Here is a 24731-nt window from a genome sequence, read left to right as displayed (position 1 = left end):
AGAAAAGGTGCGGCATGGCAGAGACAGTAAAATACGGTGCATCATCCTCCGCCAGCCAGATGGTATGAAGATCTGTCGACCGGTCCAGGTGGCCATCCCCCTCGAGATGGACCAGGGTGGGGAGGATGTCGGGGAATGAAGACTCCTACGCCATCTGTTGGTGTTCTGTTAAGTCTGTACATTGTGCTGCCCTCTGCAGCGGATATATTTCAACTATAACTGTAAAATGGACGTGTGAGAATAAAGGTGTGTGTCATCAGAAGTTTTACTGTGTCCTTGATTTCACTAGTGTGTAGCAATATTTTGGTGCCGACTCCCTATGTGTGGGAGCATGCAGAAACAAGAGTTTTACCCCCTTGAATACGTCCTCCACGAAGAAGGGTGAAATTTTCGGTTTTGACAACAAATTAATCCAAGCACATCATAATAGCCTGGAATAGTTTAATAAATGGAACAACTCTGTTTTTAAAACAGCACTCTGAAGCAGCATACAGATTACTTATTATCCAAGTTGTGTTTGCAAGTAGCCTGTCAGTGGCAGTCTTATGCTAGCACTAATCACACTCAAGTTGGTATTGTGTATACTGCATAGAAATGTCAGCAAATTCTTTGTTTGGAGAAAAAATTGAAAATATATCCGCTGCAGAGGGCAGCACAATGTGCAGACTCAACAGAACACTAACAGATGGCGTAGGAGTCTTCGTTCCCCGACAGGTGCTGTGGGGTCCTGCCACTGTCATCGGGGCTCAGTCTGAAGACAATTCCACTCCACTCGATGAGATTATAGGCCGACGACGTGTGTGGAGACGCCAGACCGGTGTGATCCCAACTTGAGTATTCCAAGCCATAACGGCACGACAACCAGGAATGATGCTCTGGGGTGCCATTTCGTTTCATATCGGAACCCCATTGGTTGTTATCCGAGGCACCCTTATAACAAAGCGCTACGTTGACGATATTCTACGGCTCGTTTTGTTGCCTTTCACGGGAGGTCATCCTGGAAATATATTTCAGCAAGATAATGCCCGCCCGCGCGCAGTGAGAGTTTCTACTGCTTGTCTTCGCGCTTGCCAAACCCTGTCCTGGCCAGCAAGGTCGCCGGACTTCTTCCCAATTGAAAACGTTTGGAGCAATATTGGCACTACTCTCCAAACAGCTCTGGATTTCTAAATCTTAAGAACCAATTGGACATAGTGGCACGACATCCCTCAGGAGGACATCTAAAAACTCTGTCAGTCAATGCAAAGCCGAATAACTTGATTGCGTAAAGACTAGAGGTGGACCAATGCTTTACTGACCTGCTCAACTTGTGAATCTCACATGTAGATTACATCTACCTATTTCCGGCCCATTCGGATAATTTCTTCGTGGTACATTTTTTTTTTTCTCTTAGAGTGTACGAGGTGCGACAGTAAAGTAATGAGACTGATGTGACAAAAATGTTGCTTACCGTTTTAGTCAAGTTTAGTGTTGCCTCCTTCAAAGTAGTTCCCTTCTGATTGCACACACTTTTTCCAGCGCTTCTGCCATTGATGGTAACATTTCTGGAACTCATCTTCTGTAATATCCTCCAAGACCCTCGTCACAGCTTTTTGGACATCTTGTGTTGTTTGAAAATGATGTCCCTTGACCGCCGTGTTGACTCTTGGAAATAGAAAAAAGTTGCATGGAGCAATATCTGGTGAATAAGGTGGCTGTGGTAATACTGAAATTTGTTTTGAGGTTAAAAATTGCTGTACTGACAAAGCAGTATGGGGTGGCGCATTATCGTGATGCAGACTCCAATTATCAGCAATGTTGGCACGGACACGAAGAACTCTTTTACGAAGTCTTTCTAAAATTTCTTTGTAGTAATATTGGTTAACTGTTTGTCCAGGAGGCACCCACTTTTTATGAACAATTCCCTTGGAATCAAAGAAGCACACAAGCATGCATTTCACTTTTGACTTTGACATGCGAGCTTTTTTTGGTCTGGGTGATCCCTTTGAGCACCATTGCGAACTTTGACGTTTTGTCTCTGGATCGTACTGAAAAAATCAACTTTCATATCCAGTGATAACACGGCTCAACAATTCTGGATTGATTTCCGTTTGCTCTAACAGATCGGCTGCCACATTTTTCCGTGTTTCTTGCTGTTGTGGTGTGAGATTTTTGGGGTCCGTTTTTGACAAATCTTTCTCATACCAAGATCTTCAGTTATTATTAGACGAACCGTTTCTCGATTGATGTTCAGTTCTTTGGCAATCATTTTCACAGATACTCTTCCATCAGATCGTACGAGTCACGCTCCCTGGCCAAGTTGACATCCGCCCGTGAGGTTGATGGTCGCCCACTGCAGCCGGCCGAGGTGGCCGAGAGGTTCTAGGCGCTACAGTCCGGAACCGCGCGACCGCTACGATCGCAGGTTCGAATCCTACCTCGGGCATGGATGTGTGTCATGTCCTTAGGTTAGTTAGGATTAAGTAGTTGTAAGTTCCAGGGGACTGATGACCTTAGAAGTTAAGTCCCATAGTGCTCACAAAGGAACCTCCCCATCGCACCCCCCTCAGATTTAGTTATAATTTGGCACAGTGGATAGGCCTTGAAAAACTGAACACAGATCAATCGAGAAAACAGGAAGAAGTTGTGTGGAACTATGAAAAAATAAGCAAAATATACGAACTGAGTAGTCCACGTGCAACATATGCAACATGGGCACAGGAGCGCAGTGGTCCCGTGGTTAGCGTGAGCAGCTGCGGAACAAGAGGTCCTAGGTTCAAGTCTTCCCTCCAGTGAAAAGTTCAAATTTTTATTTTCGGACAATTATCAGAGTTCAGGCACTCACACATAATCAATTTCGCTCTCCAAAATTCCAGGACAGGTTCAGATTTGCTTGGACATATGGAGGATTTGACTGTCTACACACGGAAAAATTTGAAAACGTTAAAGGCCGGCCTGAGTGGCCGTGCGGTTCTAGGCGCTACAGTCTGGAACCGAGCGACCGCTACGGTCGCAGGTTCGAATCATGCCTCGGGCATGGATGTGTGTGATGTGCTTAGGTTAGTTATGTTTAATTAGTTCTAAGTTCTAGGCGACTGATGACCTCAGAGGTTAAGTCGCATAGTGCTCAGAGCCATTTGAACCATTTTTTGAAAACGTTAAAAACATATGTTTTGACAGAGCACAGAGAAAACTGTGCGTTTATGTTTTCATCACTTTTTTGCAGTGATTATCACATCCACAAGTAAACCTAAATCGTGCAAGGTAGAAGAATCTTTTTACCCATTCGCCAAGTGTGCAGTTTAGGTGGGTCGACAACATATTCCTGTCATGTGACGCACATGCCGTCACCAGTGTCGTATAGGATATATCAGACGTGTTTTCCTGTATCAAATGTTTTCGGTTCCCATTGGAGAGGCACGTCCTTTCGTCTACTAATCGCACGGTTTTGCGGTGCGGTCGCAAAACACAGACACTAAACTTATTACAGTGAACAGAGACATCAATGAACGAACGGACAGATCATAACTTTGCAAAAATAAAGTAAGTAAATTTTTCGCTCGAGGGTAGACTTGAACCAAGGACCTCTCGCTCCGCAGCTGCTCAAAATAACCACGGGACCACGGCGCTACTGTGCCCAGATTATCCTTGATGTTGCATATGTTGCCCATGGACTACTCAGTTTGTATATTTTGCTTATTTTTTCATAGTTCAACACAACTTCTTCCTGTTTTCTCGACTGATCTGTGTTCAGTTTTTCAAGGCCTATCCACTGTGCCAAATTATAACTAAATCTGAGGGGGGTGCGATGGGGAGGTTCCCTTGTCAGAGCCATTTTTTTTGCGCCCACTGCGGTCTTCATCTTCAACATTCGTTCTGCCTTCACCAAACATTTTATGCCAAAGAAAAACTTGAGCTCTTGGCATAACCTCCTCTCCAAAAGCCTTCTGAAGCTTATCGTAAGTTGTCGTCGCGTTTTCACCCACTTTAACGCAAAAAGAAATGGCATACGGTTGCGCAATATTATGCGGTTCCATTTCCGTGACGACAGACGAAAACACGTGTTAACTTATTACAGCACAACTCACGACTGAGCAGTTGCATCGACGTGCCGCTGGGACTAGAAGCAGCTTATAGACTAAGGTCAAAGATATTGTACCTATGCAAGCCTGCAGGGTTGCCACATCTTGCAAAGAAAATCGGTGTCATTACTTTATTGCTGCACCTCGTATATGCTTGCAAGCACATCAAACATCTTGAACGCAGTACACAGAGTCTTTCTATTTTAACGCACTTTTCTTTCTTTCTCTTCTAAGCAACAAATAACATCGAAAATTATTTTTCTCGTAAAATATTTCAGACTTTTCACGGCTGTGATCCGCGGCACCCTTACAACACAGCGGTACGATGACGACTTTCTATGCTACGTTGTTTTGTAACTCCAATAAGCTGCTTTACAAGTGGCTCTGAGCACTATGCGACTTAACTTCTGTGGTCATCAGTCGCCTAGAACTTAGAACTAATTAAACCTAACTAACCTAAGGACATCACACACACCCATGCCCGAGGCAGGATTCGAACCTGCGACCGTAGCGGTCACGCGGTTCCAGACTGAAGCGCCTTTAACCGCACGGCCACACCGGCCGGCGCTTTACAAGTAGAAACGTTACTGACTACTAGTTTAGGTCAAAAATACTGTTGTGAAATCGAGCAGACGTTTAACGTACCGCATTCTTATAATCAAAGTGCATTTTCCACAGAGGTCCAGTGTGTTCTTTAATTGTCGTATTGCAGCGAAACTTGATAGATATGCTGATGTGGTAATGCGGAACCGATTTACGCTGGAAAAAAATTAGTTCCAATTTCGGCCACCAGGTGGAAATCTGGCACTGTGAATGCAAGAAAGATGTATAGAACTGTTTCCGTGTGTAATGGATTAGGAACGGGACGTGAGCAGAAAAGGTCATAACAAGTGATAAAGGCATATCATTGATTTTATTATTAACTGCCGCTTACAAAATTTGTCCAGTATGAGCACCGGAGACATCGACGAGATGTTGCATCCGTAAAACTACGCGTTCAACAGTTTCTCGCAGCAGTTCCAGTGGAATTTGAGCAACCCGTTCCTGTATACCGGCCGTCAGATCAGGTAAAGACCGAAAGTCTGCCTGGCAAACGTGTTCTTTTAGATATCTCCAAAACCAAAAGTCACATGGATTCAGATCAGGTGATCTTGCAGGCCATGCATGTGGTTGTATTACGCATATTATTCACTAGGCGAGCGACATGAGGAGTTGCTCCACCTTGCACGAAAACAGTGGTTTCCACACAGTTGGGCTCTTCCAAAGCAGGAATCACATGCTGTACAATGAGATCTCGAAAACGTGCAGAGGCCATGGTACAACTGACAGACCATCTGGGTGTAAACTCTTCCAAGAAGAATGGACCGAGAATAAAGGGGCCTGTGGATTCACGGTTAGTGTAATGGCTCTTCACGCACAACACGCTGTTTAACAGTACCTCAAATTTGGCAGTTCTGCGTATTCACTGCACTTTTTAGTGTAAAATGCGTCTAGTCCGTCCATGGAAAATTTCCCAGTCACATATGTCAACTGCGATCCGTGCCAGAAACCGAATAGCAAATTCAGAAAGTTGCTGTGGATCATGAGGTTTCATCTGCTGCACCGTCTGGATGTTGTACGGTTACCAGCGTAAAGTAGACCGCAAAGCTTTTTGCACGGTTGACCATGGAATGGACAATTCTCGTGACACTGCCCGAGCACTAGGACTACCCGGAACACGTGCTTCATGGTCAGTTGCAGCTACAACAACACAGATAACAACTTCCACCGGGATAGGACGCCTTCCTCTTCCAGGTGCCACACCAACCTCACCCGCGTCTTCGAATTTCATCCTCATCATCTTCTTTAAACCATTTAATGCATCGAGCCTCTCCTCAGAACTTTCAGTTGGTGGCACTATCTCAATACACCACTGCAATTGCTGACGTTCACATAAAACGGTATTGTCCCTTCTCGACGGCCATACTACTCCTTCACGTTATGGCTTGTGAAATATCAGTGTGGATATCACACCATCACACAAACAGTGTACAGCGCTAGAGTTGCACCTGGTGGACACAACTGGAAATAATTTGTTTTCCAGCCTGAATCGGTTCCGTATTAACGCCTTAGCGTATCTACCAAGTTTCGCCGCTACACGATGATTACAGCCCACATTCGACCTTCACGAGCAGCTGCACTTTAAATATAACAACACGGCACTCATAAAACCTTACAAATATTTTCTTAACGTTGTACTTCGTATTCGCATTTGGGCTGACAGTCACAAGATAATCTTCCACAGCGTCGTCCGTGCAATTTGTGTGATAATCAGGGTTAATACATCGCTTTTCACCATTCTCCTGCTGATACGCACCGATAACAAGCGGAGTTAAAGAGAGACAGGCATGTATCACTGTGGTTACCATAACAAATTATGGATGTATATCAGCAGACTACGGGGGACAAGACGCTGAGATGGTGGTTTTGCTCTTATTCTGAAAGTCAGTGGGCTGGTGGGGTGGGATGGAGGGTAAAATCAAAATTTTCTGATGGTATATGAACAAAAACAGTTATATTATGGGTTATTCAAAGCTGTGAAATCCTCTCGCTTTACTAAACCGATATAAAACTTTCTCGGTTTAGCTGCGATTCCGTAGAACGTGGTAAATAAATGTCGTGTGACCAGGGCCTCCCGTCGGGTAAACCGTTCGCCGGGTACAACGCTTTCGATTTGACGCCACTTCGGCAACTTGCACGTCGATGGGGATGAAATGATGATGATTAGGACAACACAACACCAAGTCCCCGAGCGGAGAAAATCTCCGACCGAGCCGGGAATCGGACCCGGGCCCTTAGGATTGATATTCCGTCGCACTGACCACTCAGCTACCGGGGGCGGACTAGAACGTGGTACAGATGACGTACAGTGTAACTGGTAATGCCGTCCCACCGAAGACTCTGCTAATAAAGCTAATCATTTTGTTAATTATCTTAGTGAAGTAGCGTATTTCGTCCTACCCGTTTTCTGTGAATCTCTCGAAGCAATTCTCGTAGCGCATTAGATTCTTAACAAGATGCAAGCATGCTAACCTGATAATAAGTACCGTGTGGCAGTCCTACGGGTGGGTTTGTGTTTGGCGAATGCCTAGAGAAAGTTACCCGCCATCATGGCTCCTGCCACGCACACTATTGCCTGTGCTTAGTTGTATATGGACGGAGCTAATCTAAAAATCATTAATACAATGTCGATTGTATTTGGCAGAACTTGCAGGTGTGGAAGTAAATTTTGGCTGTGGTACCAAAGAAAAGAAGAGAAAAACGAGGCACTGTGTGAATTTGGGGCATGACTTGCTACAATGTACATTGGTCAACAGGAAACAGAATAAATGTTTTATTGTTGCAGTGTTTAGTCTTAAGACTGGTTTGATATAGCTTTCCACATTATCCTCTTCATCTCAGCACAATGACTGCAACCTACATCCATTTGAACCTGTTGACTGTACTCAGACCTCGGTCTTCCTCCAGATTACCTGACACACTTCCTTCCATTATTAAATTATCGATTCCTTGATGCCTCAGGATGGATCGTATAAACCGATTCCTTCTTCCAGTCAAGTTGTGCCATAAATTTCATTTTTCTCTCATTTCAATTCGGTACCTCATTATTAGTTGTCTGATCTACCTATCTAATATGCAGTATTCTTCTCCATCACTACGCTTTAAAATTTTCCATTCTCTTCCTGTCCAACTGTCAACATTTCATTCCTACACAAGGCTACAATCCAGACAAATGCCTTCAAAAATGTGGTATCACGTATCGATACCACTCCACGGGCGTGTCACAGTTGACAACGGAATAGCAAGTTTCCATCTGACACCCGTAGCCCCAATGGGAGCACAACAACGGGGTCTCCAAGACGGACGGACTGCTGCAGACACTCACTCCACTTGCACTTGGAGCTTCATCGCTACGACACCATCATTTGTGCTTAACACAGTCAGCTTCATCCTAGTTGCTATTGTATGAGCTGGACTCTGTCTCTTGCTGCATTATTCGTAATAAGTCTTCGTTCGCTTGGAGAAAGAAAAATTAAGTAAATCTTCTGTTTACCCTATTAATTTGTTCACTAAGCATTTCTGCTCCTGTCCAACTTTCCTACAATGACAGTTGCCACACCACTCTATAGCCCATCTCTCCTTACCATTCTGTACTACCGCTACGGTCGCAGGTTCGAATCCTGCCACGGGCATGGATGTGTGTGATGTCCTTAGTTTATATAGGTTTAAGTAGTTCTAAGTTATAGGGGACTGATGAGCTTAGAAGTTAAGTCCCATAGTGCTCAGAGCCATTTGAACCATTTTTGAAGCATTCTGTACTAAGTTCTACGCAACAAGAAAATACTTCCCAGCACTTAATTTTATATTCAGTACTAACGAATTTCTCTTTTTCAGAATCGCTTTTCTAGATATTGCCAGACTGCATTTTATAACCTCTCTACTCCGGCCACCACTTTATTTTGTTTTATTTTTATTTATTAGTCGGTGACTAATTTTAGTGTCTCTTTTCCTAAGCTAATTTTCTTAGTATTGACTGATCTGCTTCAGCTACATTCCATTACCCTTACTTTACTTTTGTTGACATTGCTCTTATAAACTCTTTTCAAGAGCTATCCATTTCGTTCAGCTGCTCTTCCGAGCCCTACAACGTCTCTGACAGAACTGCACTGTCCCGCTCTAGGTTTAATTCTTGGCCCTGAACTTCAACATACAAGTGTTAATTTATTTCCAATTTAAAATTAGCTGCTAAGTTTTGTTGAGGTATTGGCAGATTCGTAATCTCATTTAGAGGCAATTGCGATAGAAAGATGGGAAAACCAAGGCAGCAGAGTGAGATGTCGCTTAGCTAAGCACAATCAGCTTTCCGTCTTGTGACGAGGTACGGAGTGGCGTTCGCCTCTGCGGCAAAGCTGTTTTCGCGGAATGGCGCGCGCGAGAGAGTGGCTGAGGGGAAAGCTAGGGCGAGGGGGAGGAGGGTGAGAGAGCGGTGCCAACTCGCCACGCATCGACCGACACACATGTGTCTCTCCGTGCCGGCACAACAGCCGCTGCCGACGGCGATCGATGGCCAAACTGCGGCCGGCCGGCGCAAACAAACTGGCGCCATATGCGCCTCTCCCTGAGGACGTCATTCGCGACCCGAGGGGGGCGACGATCCGCTCAGGAGCCACGGAGGCGACGACGACAGCGAGGCGTCGGGAAAGCAGGCAGCAGCAGAGGGGAAGGCTCCAGACCGACTCGGTCGAGTCACAAGGGTACGCTGTGAGAGGGAGGAGAGGCCCAGTAAAGCGCCCCACACGCGAATGACGGATCGCAGCAATCACTCACCACGTTGTGCGATCCGTCCGCGGATCGCAAGTGTGGGGCAGATGCTGTCGCTCGATCGCTGATCGTTCTGAAATTTAAGACACCCTGATGATTCACTTGACTGCACAGCTGCGACTCGTGCGTTTAGATATAAAGCGTGCTATTTATTTTATTTCATTTCGCTATCTCCACGTAGACTAAGAACTTTCAATGGTTCAAATGGCTCTGAGCACTATGGGACTCAACATCTTAGGTCATAAGTCCCCTAGAACTTAGAACTAACTAACTAACTAACTAACCTAAGGACATCACACACACCCATGCCCGAGGCAGGATTCGAACCTGCGACCGTAGCAGTCCCGCGGTAGACTACGAACTTTACGTTACAGTTTTTCAATAAATCCTCGACTCTTTAAAGAATCGACCTTCCACATGTATAAAACAGCTGCCAACCTGAGACTTCTATAAAAAATGAGTTGACGTGTTAAATACACTCTAAAACAAAGTACAATAAAACACCATAAAGGAATTATCCGAATGGGGCATAAATTGGTAAATGTGATGTACATGTACAGCTAAACAAATGATTATAGTTTCAGAAAAACTGGAAGAATTATTCAACAGGAAGAGCGTCACAAATTACGGAAGTCAACAACGGACTGGTTCACCTATAGACCATATGCAAAAAATGCATAAGGACCAGACATGAACTAGTGTCTTAATGAATTTCTCTTGAATAAGTCATCCAACTTTTTTGACATGACACAGATTGATAGAGGGGCATCGTACGAAATTCTGCCCATCTGGCGCCTTAGATCTTCAAAATCCCGAGTTGGTTGGTGTGCCTGCCCGTAAAGCTCCAAGCTTTCTCAATTGATGAGAGACTCTCCGACCTTGCTGGCCAAGGAAGGGTTTGGTAAGCTCGAAGAGAAGCAGTAGAAACTGTCCCAGTCTGCAGGTGCGCATTATCTTGCTGAAATGTTCGTCCAGGATGGCTTGCCATGAATTAACCCGCCAGGTTAGCCGAGAGTGCTAATGCGTTGCTTCCTGGACTCGGGTAGGCGCGCCGGCCCCGGATAGAATCCGCCCGCCGGATTAACGACGAGGGCCGGTGTGCTGGCCAGCCTGGATGTGGTTTTTAGGCGGTTTTCCACATCACTCTAGGTGAATAGCGGGCTGGTCCCCACGTCACGCCTCAGTTACACGACTCACTGACATTTGGCACACATCCGCACTTTTCCATGATTTACACTAGATGCAGACAGTTGGGGTACTCTGATTCCATCCCGGGAGGGGGGGGGGCGGGGTGCGGGCGTATGGGGTGGCGACAGGAAGGGCTTCCGCCCACCCCTTCAAATTAACATGCCAAATCCGATTTAACCAAGCCAACCCCGCGCACAATGCGGTACAAAGGCGCAAGCGATAGAATAGATGGCTTGCCATGAATGGCAACAAAACGGGGTGTAGAATATCGTTGTCGTACCGTGGTGCAATAAAGGTGCCGCGGATGACAACCAAAGGGGTCCTGTTATAAAATGAAATGGCGCCCTAACCAACAGTCTTGATTGTAAGGCCGTATGCCTGACGACAGTCAGGTTCGCAGTGGGTTACCTACCTTACTGTCACCCACAATACGGCGCGACAGCCAGAGTGACAGTCTAGGGTGTCATTTCTTTTGACAGCATGGACCCTTTGGTCGTCATCTGCGGCACCCTTACAGCACACTGGAACATCTATGATGCTCTACGCCTCGTTCGTGACAAGCTATCCTGGGCTTCGTTTCAGCAAGATGATGTGCACCCACACACCGCGGGAGTTTCTATTGCTTTCCAAACCCTATCTTGGCCAGCAACGTCTCAGGCTGTCTCCCCATTGAGAAAGTTCGGAGCATAATAGGCAGGGTCCCCTATTCAGCTCGGGGTTCTGAGGATCTAACGCGCCAGTTGGACAGCAATTGGCATGATACCTCTTAGAAGGACATCCAGCAACTCTATCGTTCAATGTCAAGCCAAACAAGTGTTTACATTAGGGCAGAGGTGTACCAACGCGTCAGTGACTTGTTCTACTTGTGATGCTCTTGCTATTGAATAAATCATACAGTTTTCCTGAAACTGTTGTCATCTACATCTACATCCATACTCCGCAAGCCACCGACGGTGTGTGGTGAAGGGTACCTTGAGTACCTCTATAGGTTCTCCCTTCTATTCCAGCCTCGTATTGTTCGTGCAAAGAAGGACTGTCGGTGGGCTCTAATCTCTCTGATTTTATCAAAAATGGTTCAAATGGCTCTGAGCACTATGGGACTTAACAGCTGAGGTCATCAGTCCCCTAGAACGTAGAACTACTGAAACCTAACTAACCTAACGACATCACACACATCCATGCCCGAGGCAGGATGCGAACCTGCGACCATAGCGGTCGCGCGGTTCCAGACTGAAGCGCCTAGAACCGCTCGGCCACTCCGGCCGGCTCTGATTTTATTCTCATGGACTCTTCGCGAGATATACGTAGGACGGAGCAATATACTGCTTGACTCCTCGGTGAAGGTATGTTCTCGAAACTTCAACAAAAGTCTGTACCGCCGGCCGGAACCGCGCGACCGCTACGATCGCAGGTTCGAATCCTGCCTGGGGCATGGATGTGTGTGATGTCATTAGGTTAGTTAGGTTTAAGTAGTTCTAAGTCTAGGGGACTGATGACCTCCGATGTTAAGTCCCATAGTGCTCAGAGCCATTTGAGCCAAAAGCCTGTACCGAGCTACCGAGCCTCTCTCTTGCGGAGTCTTCCACTGGAGGTTATCTATCACCTCCGTACGCTTTCGCGATTACTAAATGATCATGTAACGAAGCGCGCTGCTCTCCGTTGGATCTTCTCTCTCTCTTCTATGAACCCTATCTGTACATGTATATCACATCTGCCGTTTTCCGTCCCGTTCGGATAATTTCTTCGTGGTATGTCTTATTTTTGTCGTAGAATGTACAAACGTACATCCATTTTTATAAACCGATCAGCTAGAACATTATGACTACCTATATAATAGCCGGTATGTCCAACTTTGTCACGAATGTCTGCGGCAACGCATCGTGGCTTAGAAGAGATGGGGCGTTGCTAGTTCGCTAGAGGGAGTTGCCATCATATTTGCACACACAAGTCACGAATTCCCATAAATTCCTGGGAGGGCAGTGATGGGCTCTGACGCCGCGTCCGACCACACCCCAGATGTGTTCGATGAGGCTCAGATCTGGCGAGTAGGGGGCTAGCACATCATTTGGAACTAGCCAATGTGTTCCATCAGGCTTCTGGCCTTGTGACATGGCGCATAACCTTGTTGAAAACTTCCACTACCGCCGGCAAATATTATCGTCATGAATGGGTGTACGTGATCTGCAGCCGGTGCACGACACTCCTTGGCCGCCATGGTGCCTTGTACGAACTCCACTGGACCCATGGACGCCCACGTGAATGTTCTCGGAAACGTAGTGGAGACGCCTCTTTGCCTTCGTTCCGTACAGGTCTCAAGGAGGTATTGCCCTGGAAGACGACGGATCCGCGCTCTCCCATCGGCATGATGAAGATTTATCAGACCATGCAACGCTCTGCCACTGCACCACCGTCCAGAGCCGGCGGTCACGAGCCCATTTCAGTAGTAGTTGCCGGTGTCGTGGTGTTAACACTGGCGCATGCATGCGTCGTCGACTGCGGAGGCCCATGGTTAAGAGTGTTCGGTGCACTGTGTGTTCAGACACATTTATACTCTGCCCAGCATTAAAGTCTGATCTGTTTTACCAGTTTGCCGAGCCTACCACGTCCGACATCTGTAATGAGGAGCGGCCGCCCAACCCCACGACGTCTGGACTTGGTTTCGCCACCTGTTGAAGACACTCAACACAGAACTCATCGAACACGCGACAAGTTGTGCAGTTCCTGCTGCTGAACCTCCGGGCCATCACAATCTGCCCTCGGTCAAACTCAGATAAATCGCGCGCCTTCCCCATTCTACACATGGACAGCATGCTCACTGATACTACATGCACTGTGCATGTGTCTGACTAGCAGTCATTCTTCACCATGGGAAACTGCTAACCCTTGGACGGCTTTATATCAATGTGAGTTGGTGGTCAGAATGTTCTAGTTGATCAGTGTAATGTGTATGGATGGTTCAAATGGCTCTGAGCACTATGGGACTTAACATCTGTGGTCATCAGTCCCCTAGAACAAAGAACTACTTAAACCTAACTAACCTAAGGACATCACACACATCCATTCCCAACGCAGGATTCGAACCTGCGATCGTAGCGGTCGCGCGGTTCCAGACTGAATCGCCTAGAAACACTCGGCCACAACGGCCGCCGTGTATGGATGTATGTAGAGTACATTAGTGGACAAACGGAAATCAACTGCCGCTGCTGCTAAACAAAGCAGTTCATGTTCCATAGCACATCTTCACTCGAGTGGCGTTCGAAATTGTGCACGAGTTGACTTGTCATATCGCTGGTGTGTGGGAGGACGATAACGCTCGTGTTGTGGACCCTTAAGAAGAGAGAGCCCTGGGCACATGCACGCTGCGAATTCTCTTGGCGCTGGAATAGGACAGGAGCTGCATGTTGTAAAGTTATCGCTAATTATCAATGGTACTCGTTTCTTTTTTTTTTTACATGACTGCAATACGGGAACATTATACATTCCTCAGCCGGTTCATGCATTTGTACTACAGTAACATGCATAGCTGTGCCCCACTTTAGTATCTTATCGTAGATATTTATTATTAATATGTTTATTTTTGGGTGTGCAGTATTTTAGCTTCATGTATTTCCCTTCTATAATCAAACAGAATGTAAAAATTATAATGAACTGTTATACGACAGGGAGACAGCGAGTGAGAAATCGATGGGAGTCAAATAGAGTGTGTCCGTGTGAGAGTTAACGTGAATACGGAGATATCATTGGGCCAGTAAGGTATCAGAACGCTAATTAGTGCTGAATACTTAAATACTTATTACTGCGTGGACTCATTACTGTTATGAACATTGTGCCAAGAAAATCAGATTGGATCCAATAATGCGAGGCTCGTGTAATGATACAGGCTATACTGACAACGTCTACACAGATATGCCTTGGTTATAGTTTGGCTGGATTGCATTTGCTGACGCGAGGTGAGTCGCAAAAACTAATGCGGTTTTTTTATTTTTCATTTGCATTTTAATAGAGTTTCGTATGCATTAAGAGAGTGGAAACGATTATAAAAACAGTTTAACAGATTTCCATAGAAACAGAGACGTGAATGTTAACTGATAGACTGCTAACCTGCGGGCGTGACACGTGTGTCAAAAATGGACGAGCAGGATTTTCATACTCCACGAGTTGATATGATTCAGGATACTTTAAAATGTGAACGTGACACTAGTAATTTATCACTTCCCAGAAATGTTATTGTGGTGAAAATAAACGTTAATAGATGGCAACAAATGTTGCTTCCGACCAGACCCTTTTCCAATGAGAGTCGAAAGAGCAAATACACTGCCCGGAGAATCAAAAGAATAAAAAAAAAGTGAAGCATCCAGAAAGGGACGACGACGTGAAATGAAACTTCACGGGTTGAAAGGGTATGTTATGTTGTTTCAGAGATTACAGAGCGAGTCACAGTTACAAAGAATTCGGAAATGTGAGCCCACTTTCTCTGTGATGCTTCTCTCCCTTTGGCCTGGATGCAGTCACTGATTCGGTTGGAATTTATTCACAACCGATACAAAAGAGTTACATGTTTGCACCTGTTACTGTCCTTCAAAGCACTCACCAGCGTTGTGTAGAACCCACTGCCAGCTATGTGGAAGGCGTAGTATACCGTTAGCAGAGCCTGTTCTGTTGATGGTGCGAATGGAGTGGTCTAAAGTTATGGTGATTCGCGTGAACGACTGTGATGGTGTTATCCTAACGCATTACGTTCCTCCACGGCAGACCGTCAATGCACAGTATTACTGTTTGTTTTTGGAGCATCACCTGCGACCGGCTTTCCGAAAGAAGCGGCGACACTTTCTGCGCAACCCACCCATCATTTTGCACGACAATGTGCGGGCGCATACAGCGCACGCTGCGGCCCGCTCTGTTCGGTCGATGGGACTGGGAAGTACTGTACCATCCACGATACTCCCCGGACTTAAGTCCTTGTGACTTTGATTTGATTCCGAAGATTTTGCTTCAGAACTGTTCCAGAGATTCTACAGGCAGTAGACCGATTCATTCGCACGATCAACAGAACAGGCTCTGCTAACGGTATACTACGCCTTCCACATCGCTGGCAACGGGTTCTACACAACGCTGGTGACTACTTTGAAGGACAATAACAGATGCAAACATGCAACTCTTTTGTATCGTTTGTGAATACATAATTGCCACTATTTAAGTTCCAACAATCGTGTAACCGATTCGCCTCGATGGGCAACGAATCCACCACTTAGTGCGGCTGAACAATCACATCTGACATCCTGCGGGGATCTCACAGTAGCGAGCATGGAGGACGTGGAAAGAGACTGTGGGTATATGGCGCTAGGTGGGATTGAGGGTCGACCGAGAGGCGTGCTGAGACACTCCACACAGTTGCGATAAATACTGTGTCCGGGTAGCACAGTGGTTAACGGAAAAGTCTAGGAAGCAGGAGATTCCAGGTTCGAATCACGGTCTGGCACACATTTTCCCTCGTCGCCGCTGATTCCGCGTAATGTTCCGATGCAGCTGACATCGATGGTCCCTTTCCTTTCCTTTCTATTCTATTCTCACCCCGCCCCCCTCCCACCCCCGCCTTCAATTTATGAATGCTCTCTGTTCTTCACAAAGAAGCTAGCGCCGTTGTGGAGCGGTTGCGTACTTCCTTTAATGATTCGCTGGAAGACCGAAACACAGCGGAAAACGAGCCACACCTGCAACTGCGAACCGGATGCCGTTCCCTTGCTCTTGCTAAACGTTTACACTAGAGGCATGCTGTCGCCGGTGTTCTTTCGCCTCTGTGAACACCAGACTTTACTGCAGCAAGAGGGCACGTGCCGAAAATACGAGACTCCTATTCAGCTTTCTCTTAAACCCAACGAATCAGACAGTGGCACCTCGACCTCCAGAACAGTCTGCCTCACCTTAGTGTTTAACAAGGTATCGGAATCCATACTCGTACAATGGATCCATAACCAATCATCTATCACTTGTTAACCAAAATACATTCTAGAATGAGATTTTCACTCTGCAGCGGAGTGTGCGCTGATATGAAACTTCCTGGCAGATTAAAATTGTGTGCCCGACCGAGACTCGAACTCGGGACCTTTGCCTTTCGCGGGCAAGTGCTCTACCATCTGAGCTACCGAAGCACGACTCACGGCCGGTACTCACAGCTTTACTTCCGCCAGTACCTCGTCTCCTACCTTCCAAACTTTACAGAAGCTCTCCTGCGAACCTTGCAGAACTAGCACTCCTGAAAGAAAGGATATTGCGGAGACATGGCTTAGCCACAGCCTGGGGGAGGTTTCCAGAATGAGATTTTCACTCTGCAGCAGAGTGTGCGCTGATATGAAACTTCCTGGCAGATTAAAACTGTGTGCCCGACCGATACTCGAACTCGGGACCTTTGCCTTTCGCGGGCAAGGAGAGCTCCTGTAAAGTTTGGAAGGTAGGAGACGAGATACTGGCAGAAGTACAGCTGTGAGTACCGGGCGTGAGTCGTGCTTCGGTAGCTCAGATGGTAGAGCACTTGTCCGCGAAAGGCAAAGGTCCCGAGTTCGAGTCTCGGTCGGGCACACAGTTTTAATCTGCCAGGAAGTTTCAAAATACATTCTGTTCCGAATTTCTCTCCCGCGACCAATTCCTGTATCTTACCTACCTCCTGCACCCACGCATTCAATAAACCACTCGTTGGGAGCGCCTACAATTTTGCTGAGACGTTATCTTCGTGTTTCCCTGCGAGTGATTTTTTTGCACAGTTCGACATCCGAGGTCCCAATTAGAGACTTCCCTCGTTAATGAAAACAGTAACTCCTCAATGCTACGGAAATGACATGACATTAATCAAAGAGAATATATGGGCGTTATCTGACGGAAAGAAGATTTTGCCTTCATATCGGTTTCTGTTATCACAGAACGACAAATATTGACCGGCTGTCACTCCAAACAACTTACCCCTTCCGTTAGCGGAAGTAACGTGGAAAAAGTTACTGCTCGTCTACATCTAAAAGAGGAACTTCAAAATGTAAGCTACGAGTTGTTATGGCAGACCAGTAAACTGTTATTGAAAGCTGCGTTGCACTTCAAAGAGACGCAAATACAATGAGGTGCTATGAGATATCGATATGCATATATACAGATGGCAGTAGTATCGCGTACACAAAGCATAAAAAGGTAGTGCATTGGCACAATTGCCATTTGTACTCGGGTGATTCATTTGAAGTGGTCTCCGACATGGTTGCGGCCGCACGACGGAGACTGACTGACTTTGAACTCGGAATGGTAGCTGGAGCTAGACGCTTTAGACATTCCATTTCTGAAATCGCTAAAGAATTCAATGTTCCGAGATCCACAGTATCAAGAGTGTGCCGAGAATACTAAATTCCAGACATTAACTCTCACCGAGGACAACGAAGTGGCCGATGGCCTTCATTTAACGATCGAGAGGAGCATCATTTGCGTGGAGATGTCAGTCCTAACAAACAAACATCACTGCGTGAAATAACCGAAGAAATCAATGTGGGACGTATGACGAACGTATCCGTTAGGACAGTGCGGCGAAATGTGGCGTTAATGGGCTGTGCCAGAAAACGACCCGAGCACTAATCGCCAATAGCGCCTTTCCTCGGCTACCGGTTGCCGCCTAGACGACTGGGAAACCGTGGCCTGGTCAGATAAGTCCCAATTTCTGTTAATAAGAGCTGATGGTGGGGTTCAAGTGTAGTGCAGATCCCACGAAGCCATGGACCCAAGTTGTCAACAAGGAACTGTGCATGCCGGTGGTCTCTCTTTAATGGTGTGGGCTGTGTTTACATGGAATGGACTGGATCTCCTGATCCAACTGATGCGATCACTGACTGGAAAAGTTTATATTGGGTTACTTGGAGACCATTTGTAGCACTGATGGAATTTTAGTGGATGACAATGGGCCATGTCACCAGGCCATAGTTGTTCGCAATTGGCTTGAGGAACATTCTGGACAATTCGAGGGATGTATACGGCCACCCATATCGGCCCACATGGGGGCCAGAGGCCAGGTCGTGCACAAAATTCTGTACCGGCAACACTGTCGCAATTATGGACGGCTAGAGGGACAGCGTGGCTCAGTATTTCTGCAGAGCACTTCCAAGGAGTTGTTGAGTCCATGTCACGCCGACAAGAGGAGGTCTGACACATTTTTCAACATTTGTCACCAAGTCTAAACGATGGTCGGAATGTCCCACCAATCGTTCAGTTACTGTACCACAGAATTCCGCTCCTTGGTCACGGAAGCCAGAGCCATTCGAGAACCGGGTTGTGAACGTCCTCATCGATGGAAAATCTCTTCACCCCCAGATGTCCTTTCAGCTTACCGAAAAGATGAGAATCGCGGGGTACAAGACCAGGACTTCCCGACCAGTATCACCCACATCTGTTCGGCCTTGGTCAAATTGTTGGCACCGTTTCACTACTGCTGGACGCGACGTTGCATTCGGTCCATATACCTCCAGGATCCCAAGGTGAATATGCTTTGCCCACAAGCTTTGGAGTACATTTCCAGTTGCCCCACCATTTCACTCTCACATTGCGATGCACATATGTACCGCAACAGAACTATATCTTCATGAAACCCAGAACACGTACGCTCTTCTGACACTACTTGTTACTCAATTGTCTTAGCGTGGGGGGACATGTGAAACTTCGGAGGGGCGTTCAGTAAGTAAAGCAACACATTTTTTTCTGTAAGCAAATTGGTTTTATTCAGGGTTCAAATATACCATATTATTCCCCTCTTTTGATCTACAAACCCACATTTTTCAACATAATCTCTGTTCAATGCGGCGGCTTTACCCCACCGTACTGGGAGTGGCTGTATGCCCGCATGGTACCAGTCTACTGGTCAACTTTGAAGCCAACGTCTTGTTGCATCAATAACCTGCCCGTCATCCACGTACTGCTTCCCGTGGACTGGATTCTTCATTAGGCCAGAGAGAGCTGGGTTGTAGGATGGATGAGGGAGAACAGTCCAGAGAAGTTTTGTGAGCTGCTCTCGGGTACGCAGATCTGTGTGAGGCCTTGCATTGTCATAAAGAAGAAGAAATTCGTTTTTTATTTTTGGTGGCGTCGAATACGCTAGGTCGTTTCTTCATTTTTCTGAGGGTAGCAGTATACCCTTGTGAGTTGATCGTGCAAAACAGAATAACACCTTCAGAGTCCCAAAAGACCGTCGCCATGACTTTACTGGCTGAAATTGCGGCTTTGAACTCTTTCTGCAAAGAAGAAGTGGTGAGGCGCCACACCATGGATTGCCGTTTTATTTCCGGTACGGATTAATGAACCCATGTTTCAGCGCTTGTCACGATGTGACGATCATTCTTGTAACGCGCAAGCAGTTCCGCATAGACGGTCCTTCGTTGCCCGTTATTGCCTTCTGTTAGATGGCACGGAAGCCAGAAGGCATACACATTGTACGAGTCTGTCAGCACTACCAACAGAGACGTCCAGCTGGGCAGCGAGGTGCTTGATTGTGATCCTTCGACCAACTTCAATGGCAATTTCCGCACGTTGCAACATTGCAGGAGTCGCAGCTGTAAGTGGCCGGCCGACACTAGGGATATCGGACATGTTTACGCGACCTTGTTGCATGACAAATGCCTCGCACAACGATTCACCGTGGTTTTGTTCACTGTCAGGTCTCCGTAGACATTCCACAATCGCCTATGAATATGTGCGATGCTCTGGTTTTCCACCAAAAGAAACTCAATAACAGCTCTCTGCTTGGAACGGACCTCCGTTACAGACGGCATTTTAAAGACTATGTATAGCGCTGCCACCTATCGGAACTTCATGAAACCATAGGCACTAAAACGGAAATATTCCACGATGTCCCACAACAGATTCCGCATTTTTCAACCCGCATTTTTTCAACCGGAGTGACCGAGAAAAAAAGTGCTGCATTACTTATTCAACGCCCCTCGTACATCAACACTAAGTGCTGATCTTTGACGAGAGTATGCGAATATTAAAAACGTCATGGGTCACAGTTCTCTCTTTTTTTCGATTATTCTTTTGCAAGATGTTATTGTTTTACTGAACGAAGCACTGAAAAATAAAAAAGGCTATTTTTGGCCCCAAATGACGAAACAGATTTCATTCACAAACCGATGCTTATTCGAAAATACGGAGAATGTGAAACAAAATCAAACACAAATTTGTAGTTGGATTTATAGAAGACTTAATCTTTTTAATGAAACAATAACAATTCCTACTATACGAATCCTGTAAATGTCACAAATAAAAAGTGAAAGGTAATTTCGTTAGTTAAGAATCACATTACTTTCAGTCTTTCACTCTTTCGTAAAAGGCAACTTAATTTACAATCCAAGATTTTTTTAAACATCTTTGCAGAAAATAAGGTGATTGTATTCGGGTTTCTTTGTGCCAGGTACTACATATCACAGGAAATCTAGTTACTTCAGTCTTCTCTACGACTGTATGTCTCATATTTGCGGATGCGTCTAGCACAAGACTCATTACCAAACTGGAAACAGTTCACGGCGTGCTGTGTACAAACGATTACGGCGCGTAACTATCATGACAGAGTAAACAAATGACAGAAAGAAAATTTTCATAAATGGCTCTGAGCACTATGCGACTTAACTTCTGAGGTCATCAGTCGCCTAGAACTTAGAACTAATTAAACCTAACTAACCTAAGGACATCACACACATCCATGCCCGAGGCAGGATTCGAACCTGCGACCGTAGAGGTCGCTCGGTTCCAGACTGTAGCGCTTAGAACCGCACGGCCACTCCGGCCGGCCAGAAAATTTTCCCCGGCAGTTTTGCCTTAACAGTCACATCCACTTGCTAGCACGGAAATAAATGTGTGACAGTGTAACTTTCGGTAAAAACAGAAATGAAGAAAAGGTACCCTAAAAAATAAAAACAAACAACGAAATACGTCATATTCTGTAAAGCAAGTATGACCAATAATCAAATTATTGGACAATGAAAAGTTTTGAAAAGAAATATAAGCAAACAAATGGTAAATGAAATGCAAATAAGTAGTAGCTGAATACATAATAAAAAAGGGGACAAAACTAGAAAAGTAAAAGGAATTAAAAACCTAGAAAACAGAAAGAGAAAAGTGACACAAAATTAATGAACAAATAATTAAGGAATAAATTGAAGATTTAGAGACCAGAATAGAGAAAATGAAAGGATGTAGAACTTCTAAGTAAACATCAAATCCAGATGCTTGAAACGGTAAAAGTAGGAAATAAATAAATATTGAAACTGGCCAAGAGGAGAGCTTGATAAGTTGTCAGTATTGTAAAGTGCCATATTGTTAACAATAGAAGTCCGTATACATAATCTTGAGTCAGAAAGAATTACCAGCTCCAAGTCAGAAGTGTGGAAGCTGCACAAAGTAGGCAAAGAGAAACTCCTGACCTTATAAATGGATTCCTCGAGCAGAAGCAGTGGTGTTGCAAGGTTTCGATATGTAAAGGACTCTATGATCTGAGAAATAATGGATTCAGTTTTCAAAGAGAAACAAAAGTCTACTGTGACAACGCGCTATCGGAATCGAAAAGAATGCTCGAAAACAAGTTGCCGTAAGGAAAGAAAATTAAATGAATTCTCGAAGACAGCAAAAAGAGCGGAAAAATTGTGTTTATGATGCAACTCGCTTGAGAATGCTTCACGAAGTTGACTGCAAGCATGAAGTAAGTGGACATCAGGGAGAAAGAAACTGCAGAAGGAAATAAAGATAAGGAGCAAGTGAATATATAATGGTGTCTAAAACATAAAAAAACGAAGAACACTGTAAATTCTTAATTTTATCCACAGTGCCTATTGTTGGAGCGGAGAGAGATTTATATTACAATCTTAAAACGGAAAGGAAACCTAAATGCCTTTCGAGTCATAAGGGACCATTTCAGCTACATAACATCATTTCGTAATTTTTGTACATGGCTCGGTTCCAGACTGGTCTATTTCTGTCATCAGTTGTAAAGCCTTGAAATACAACATGAATTATTTATGTTCCTTGCCTGTACAAATAAAAACAGGGGCAAGTCCTTGGAAACATCTGCGTACAAAAATGAGTAAATAAAGTGTTTCTTAAAAATTAGGAAAAAAATGAAAAATGTAGTTAAAAAATCAAAGAAATGGCACAGTGGAAGAAGAATAACCAGTATGTGGACGTTGCGATTGTTTTCTTTGTGTTCTACGACTTTGGAAAGCCTCCAACTTTATCAGTAACGATTTACGTAACAAAGTTACTGCACCAATAAATTTTTTTAACTTTATTCTCATTTTTGAGCCTTCGTCATTTTTGAATATGAAATCTGTACGTGCGCTGTCTGTCTCTCTTACCCCACAGACGTCTATTTACAATCTCAACGCACTGTGCCTGTTACATCTCGGAGAAATGAACGCACATGTGCAACGTATAAATATCCTTTAACGTAAAGAAACACTGCAAATGATGTGCTGTGTGTGGAATTTCCACGAGACAAGGAGAGCACAGTATCTAGTGGATATAAAATGACAACTGAAGGGAAAGAGAGGCAGAGTAAGACAAATGCTGACATACTATTTAAAAATAATGTAAACTTCCGCTGCACTCAAAAAAGAGAATACATTATCGAAACGATTTGCGTTACGCATGAAAAAAGAATAGCTTTCGATAGGACAATTCAGTCTCATTTTCATGTTCTCTGGGAGGTTAGGTAATTTTTGCATACGAAATCCGCGTGTGTGTTCTTCTGTCCTTCTGCGTTTGACGCAGTCGTCTTCTTATGATCTTGTCGTATTGTGCCTCCATCATTCGTCATAAATTAGCACACACGCAAAACATCATTCGCTGTGTGCATCATAAAGTTTTCGCGTCTTTTTAGAAATAATGTTTATGCGGCTACATTTCCGAAGTTTTATAGGATGAGTCATTCGCGTTGTATGGTTAAGTGAAATCGTCTTTGTACCATGCTATCGTTCAGCGTAAACAAACACCGTGTTGTATGTGTGTAAAATTCCACGGGGTAAAGAGGGCACAGTAAGTTTACAACAACAAAGGACACGGCGGGGAGAGTGCGGTAGAATGACGCACACGCACATATCGTACTAAAAATTTATGAATCAACCACAAAAATCGAAAAGGAGTGAATTCTCGAAACGCGTTGCGCTACGCTCGCTGATGAAGTAAGCTTATTGTTTAAAGCAAAATGATGCAACAGCATACAAGCAGCTGGATACCGATAAGTAATGAAAAATGTAAAAGTTGTCGTGAACACCACCGTGGTTTGCTAGTCGTTTGGACCACACGTTCGTAGTACTAACAGTCATTCCCAGCAAAGAAAGAAAGAAGAAAGAATAGAGATCAAAGGACTGAGCGGAGTTCGAACACGAGACCTTAGCATCGGTACTCTGACACTGTAACCACTGAGCCGGCGAGTAATGAAAGTGGAGAGGCTGCTGCGCGGGTTGCCTACGGGCGCGGCGGGCGCGCTGACGCACCGAGCAGCAGCAGCTTGACGTCCCTGGCGGCGCGCTCGCGCTCCTCGCGCAGCGCCTTCTCGATCTGGCGGCTGCGGTCGGCGGCGGCGCGCTCCTCGGCCGAGGCGCGGCAGCCCATGGCGAGGCTGAGCAGCCCGCCGGCCGCGCGCCGCCCCCCACCGCCTCCGCCCCCGGCGGCGCCGCCCCCGCTGGGGCCGGCCGCGGACGCCTTGCCTCCGCCCGTCGCCAGCGTGCCGTCTGTAGGGCGCCGAGCCGCGCAGCACCGACCCGCGACGAATCGATGTGGACTCCGGCGGTCGACTGCGCCGCCGCTCGCCGCCGCCGCCGCCCCGGGCGAAGCGGCCGCTGCGCGCGCACCGCCGCGCCTGGGGTAGGTCCGTGTCCGGAGGCGGACGCGCACGGGGCTCATCGATCCGGACAGCCCGTGGGCGGCGGCGGCGGCGACGCTCGCTTTCGCCTCTACTGCGTGCTCGCCACAGTCACAGTACTGTAGCGTGCACACACTCACTCACTCACGCACACACAAATGTTATAACGACGTCTTCAGAAAACGTGCGCCTACAGGATTAATTTCGATGCTCTCCTAGCCCACAAAGATTTCTATTTCTATTGGAAGAGGAAT

At 45.9% G+C, this 24731-nt stretch overlaps 1 protein-coding gene across 1 annotated transcript in view; it reads right to left on the bottom strand.

The window, feature by feature from the left end:
• LOC126262446 (guanine nucleotide-binding protein G(o) subunit alpha) overlaps window positions 1-24227 on the bottom strand; it is a 543526-nt gene extending 519299 nt beyond the window's left edge. Inside the window, exon 1 of the mRNA XM_049959099.1 lies at window positions 24110-24227. Within this exon, the coding sequence (XP_049815056.1) occupies window positions 24110-24227 (118 nt within the window). The remainder of the gene's footprint in view (window positions 1-24109) is intronic.
• Window positions 24228-24731: the final 504 nt, after the last annotated feature.

This window comes from Schistocerca nitens, chromosome 6 (assembly GCF_023898315.1).
Source record: "Schistocerca nitens isolate TAMUIC-IGC-003100 chromosome 6, iqSchNite1.1, whole genome shotgun sequence".
NCBI classification, from domain to species: Eukaryota; Metazoa; Arthropoda; class Insecta; order Orthoptera; family Acrididae; genus Schistocerca; species Schistocerca nitens.
The sequence above is the reverse complement of the archived record's forward strand: the minus strand, read 5'-3'. Positions and strand labels throughout refer to the sequence as shown.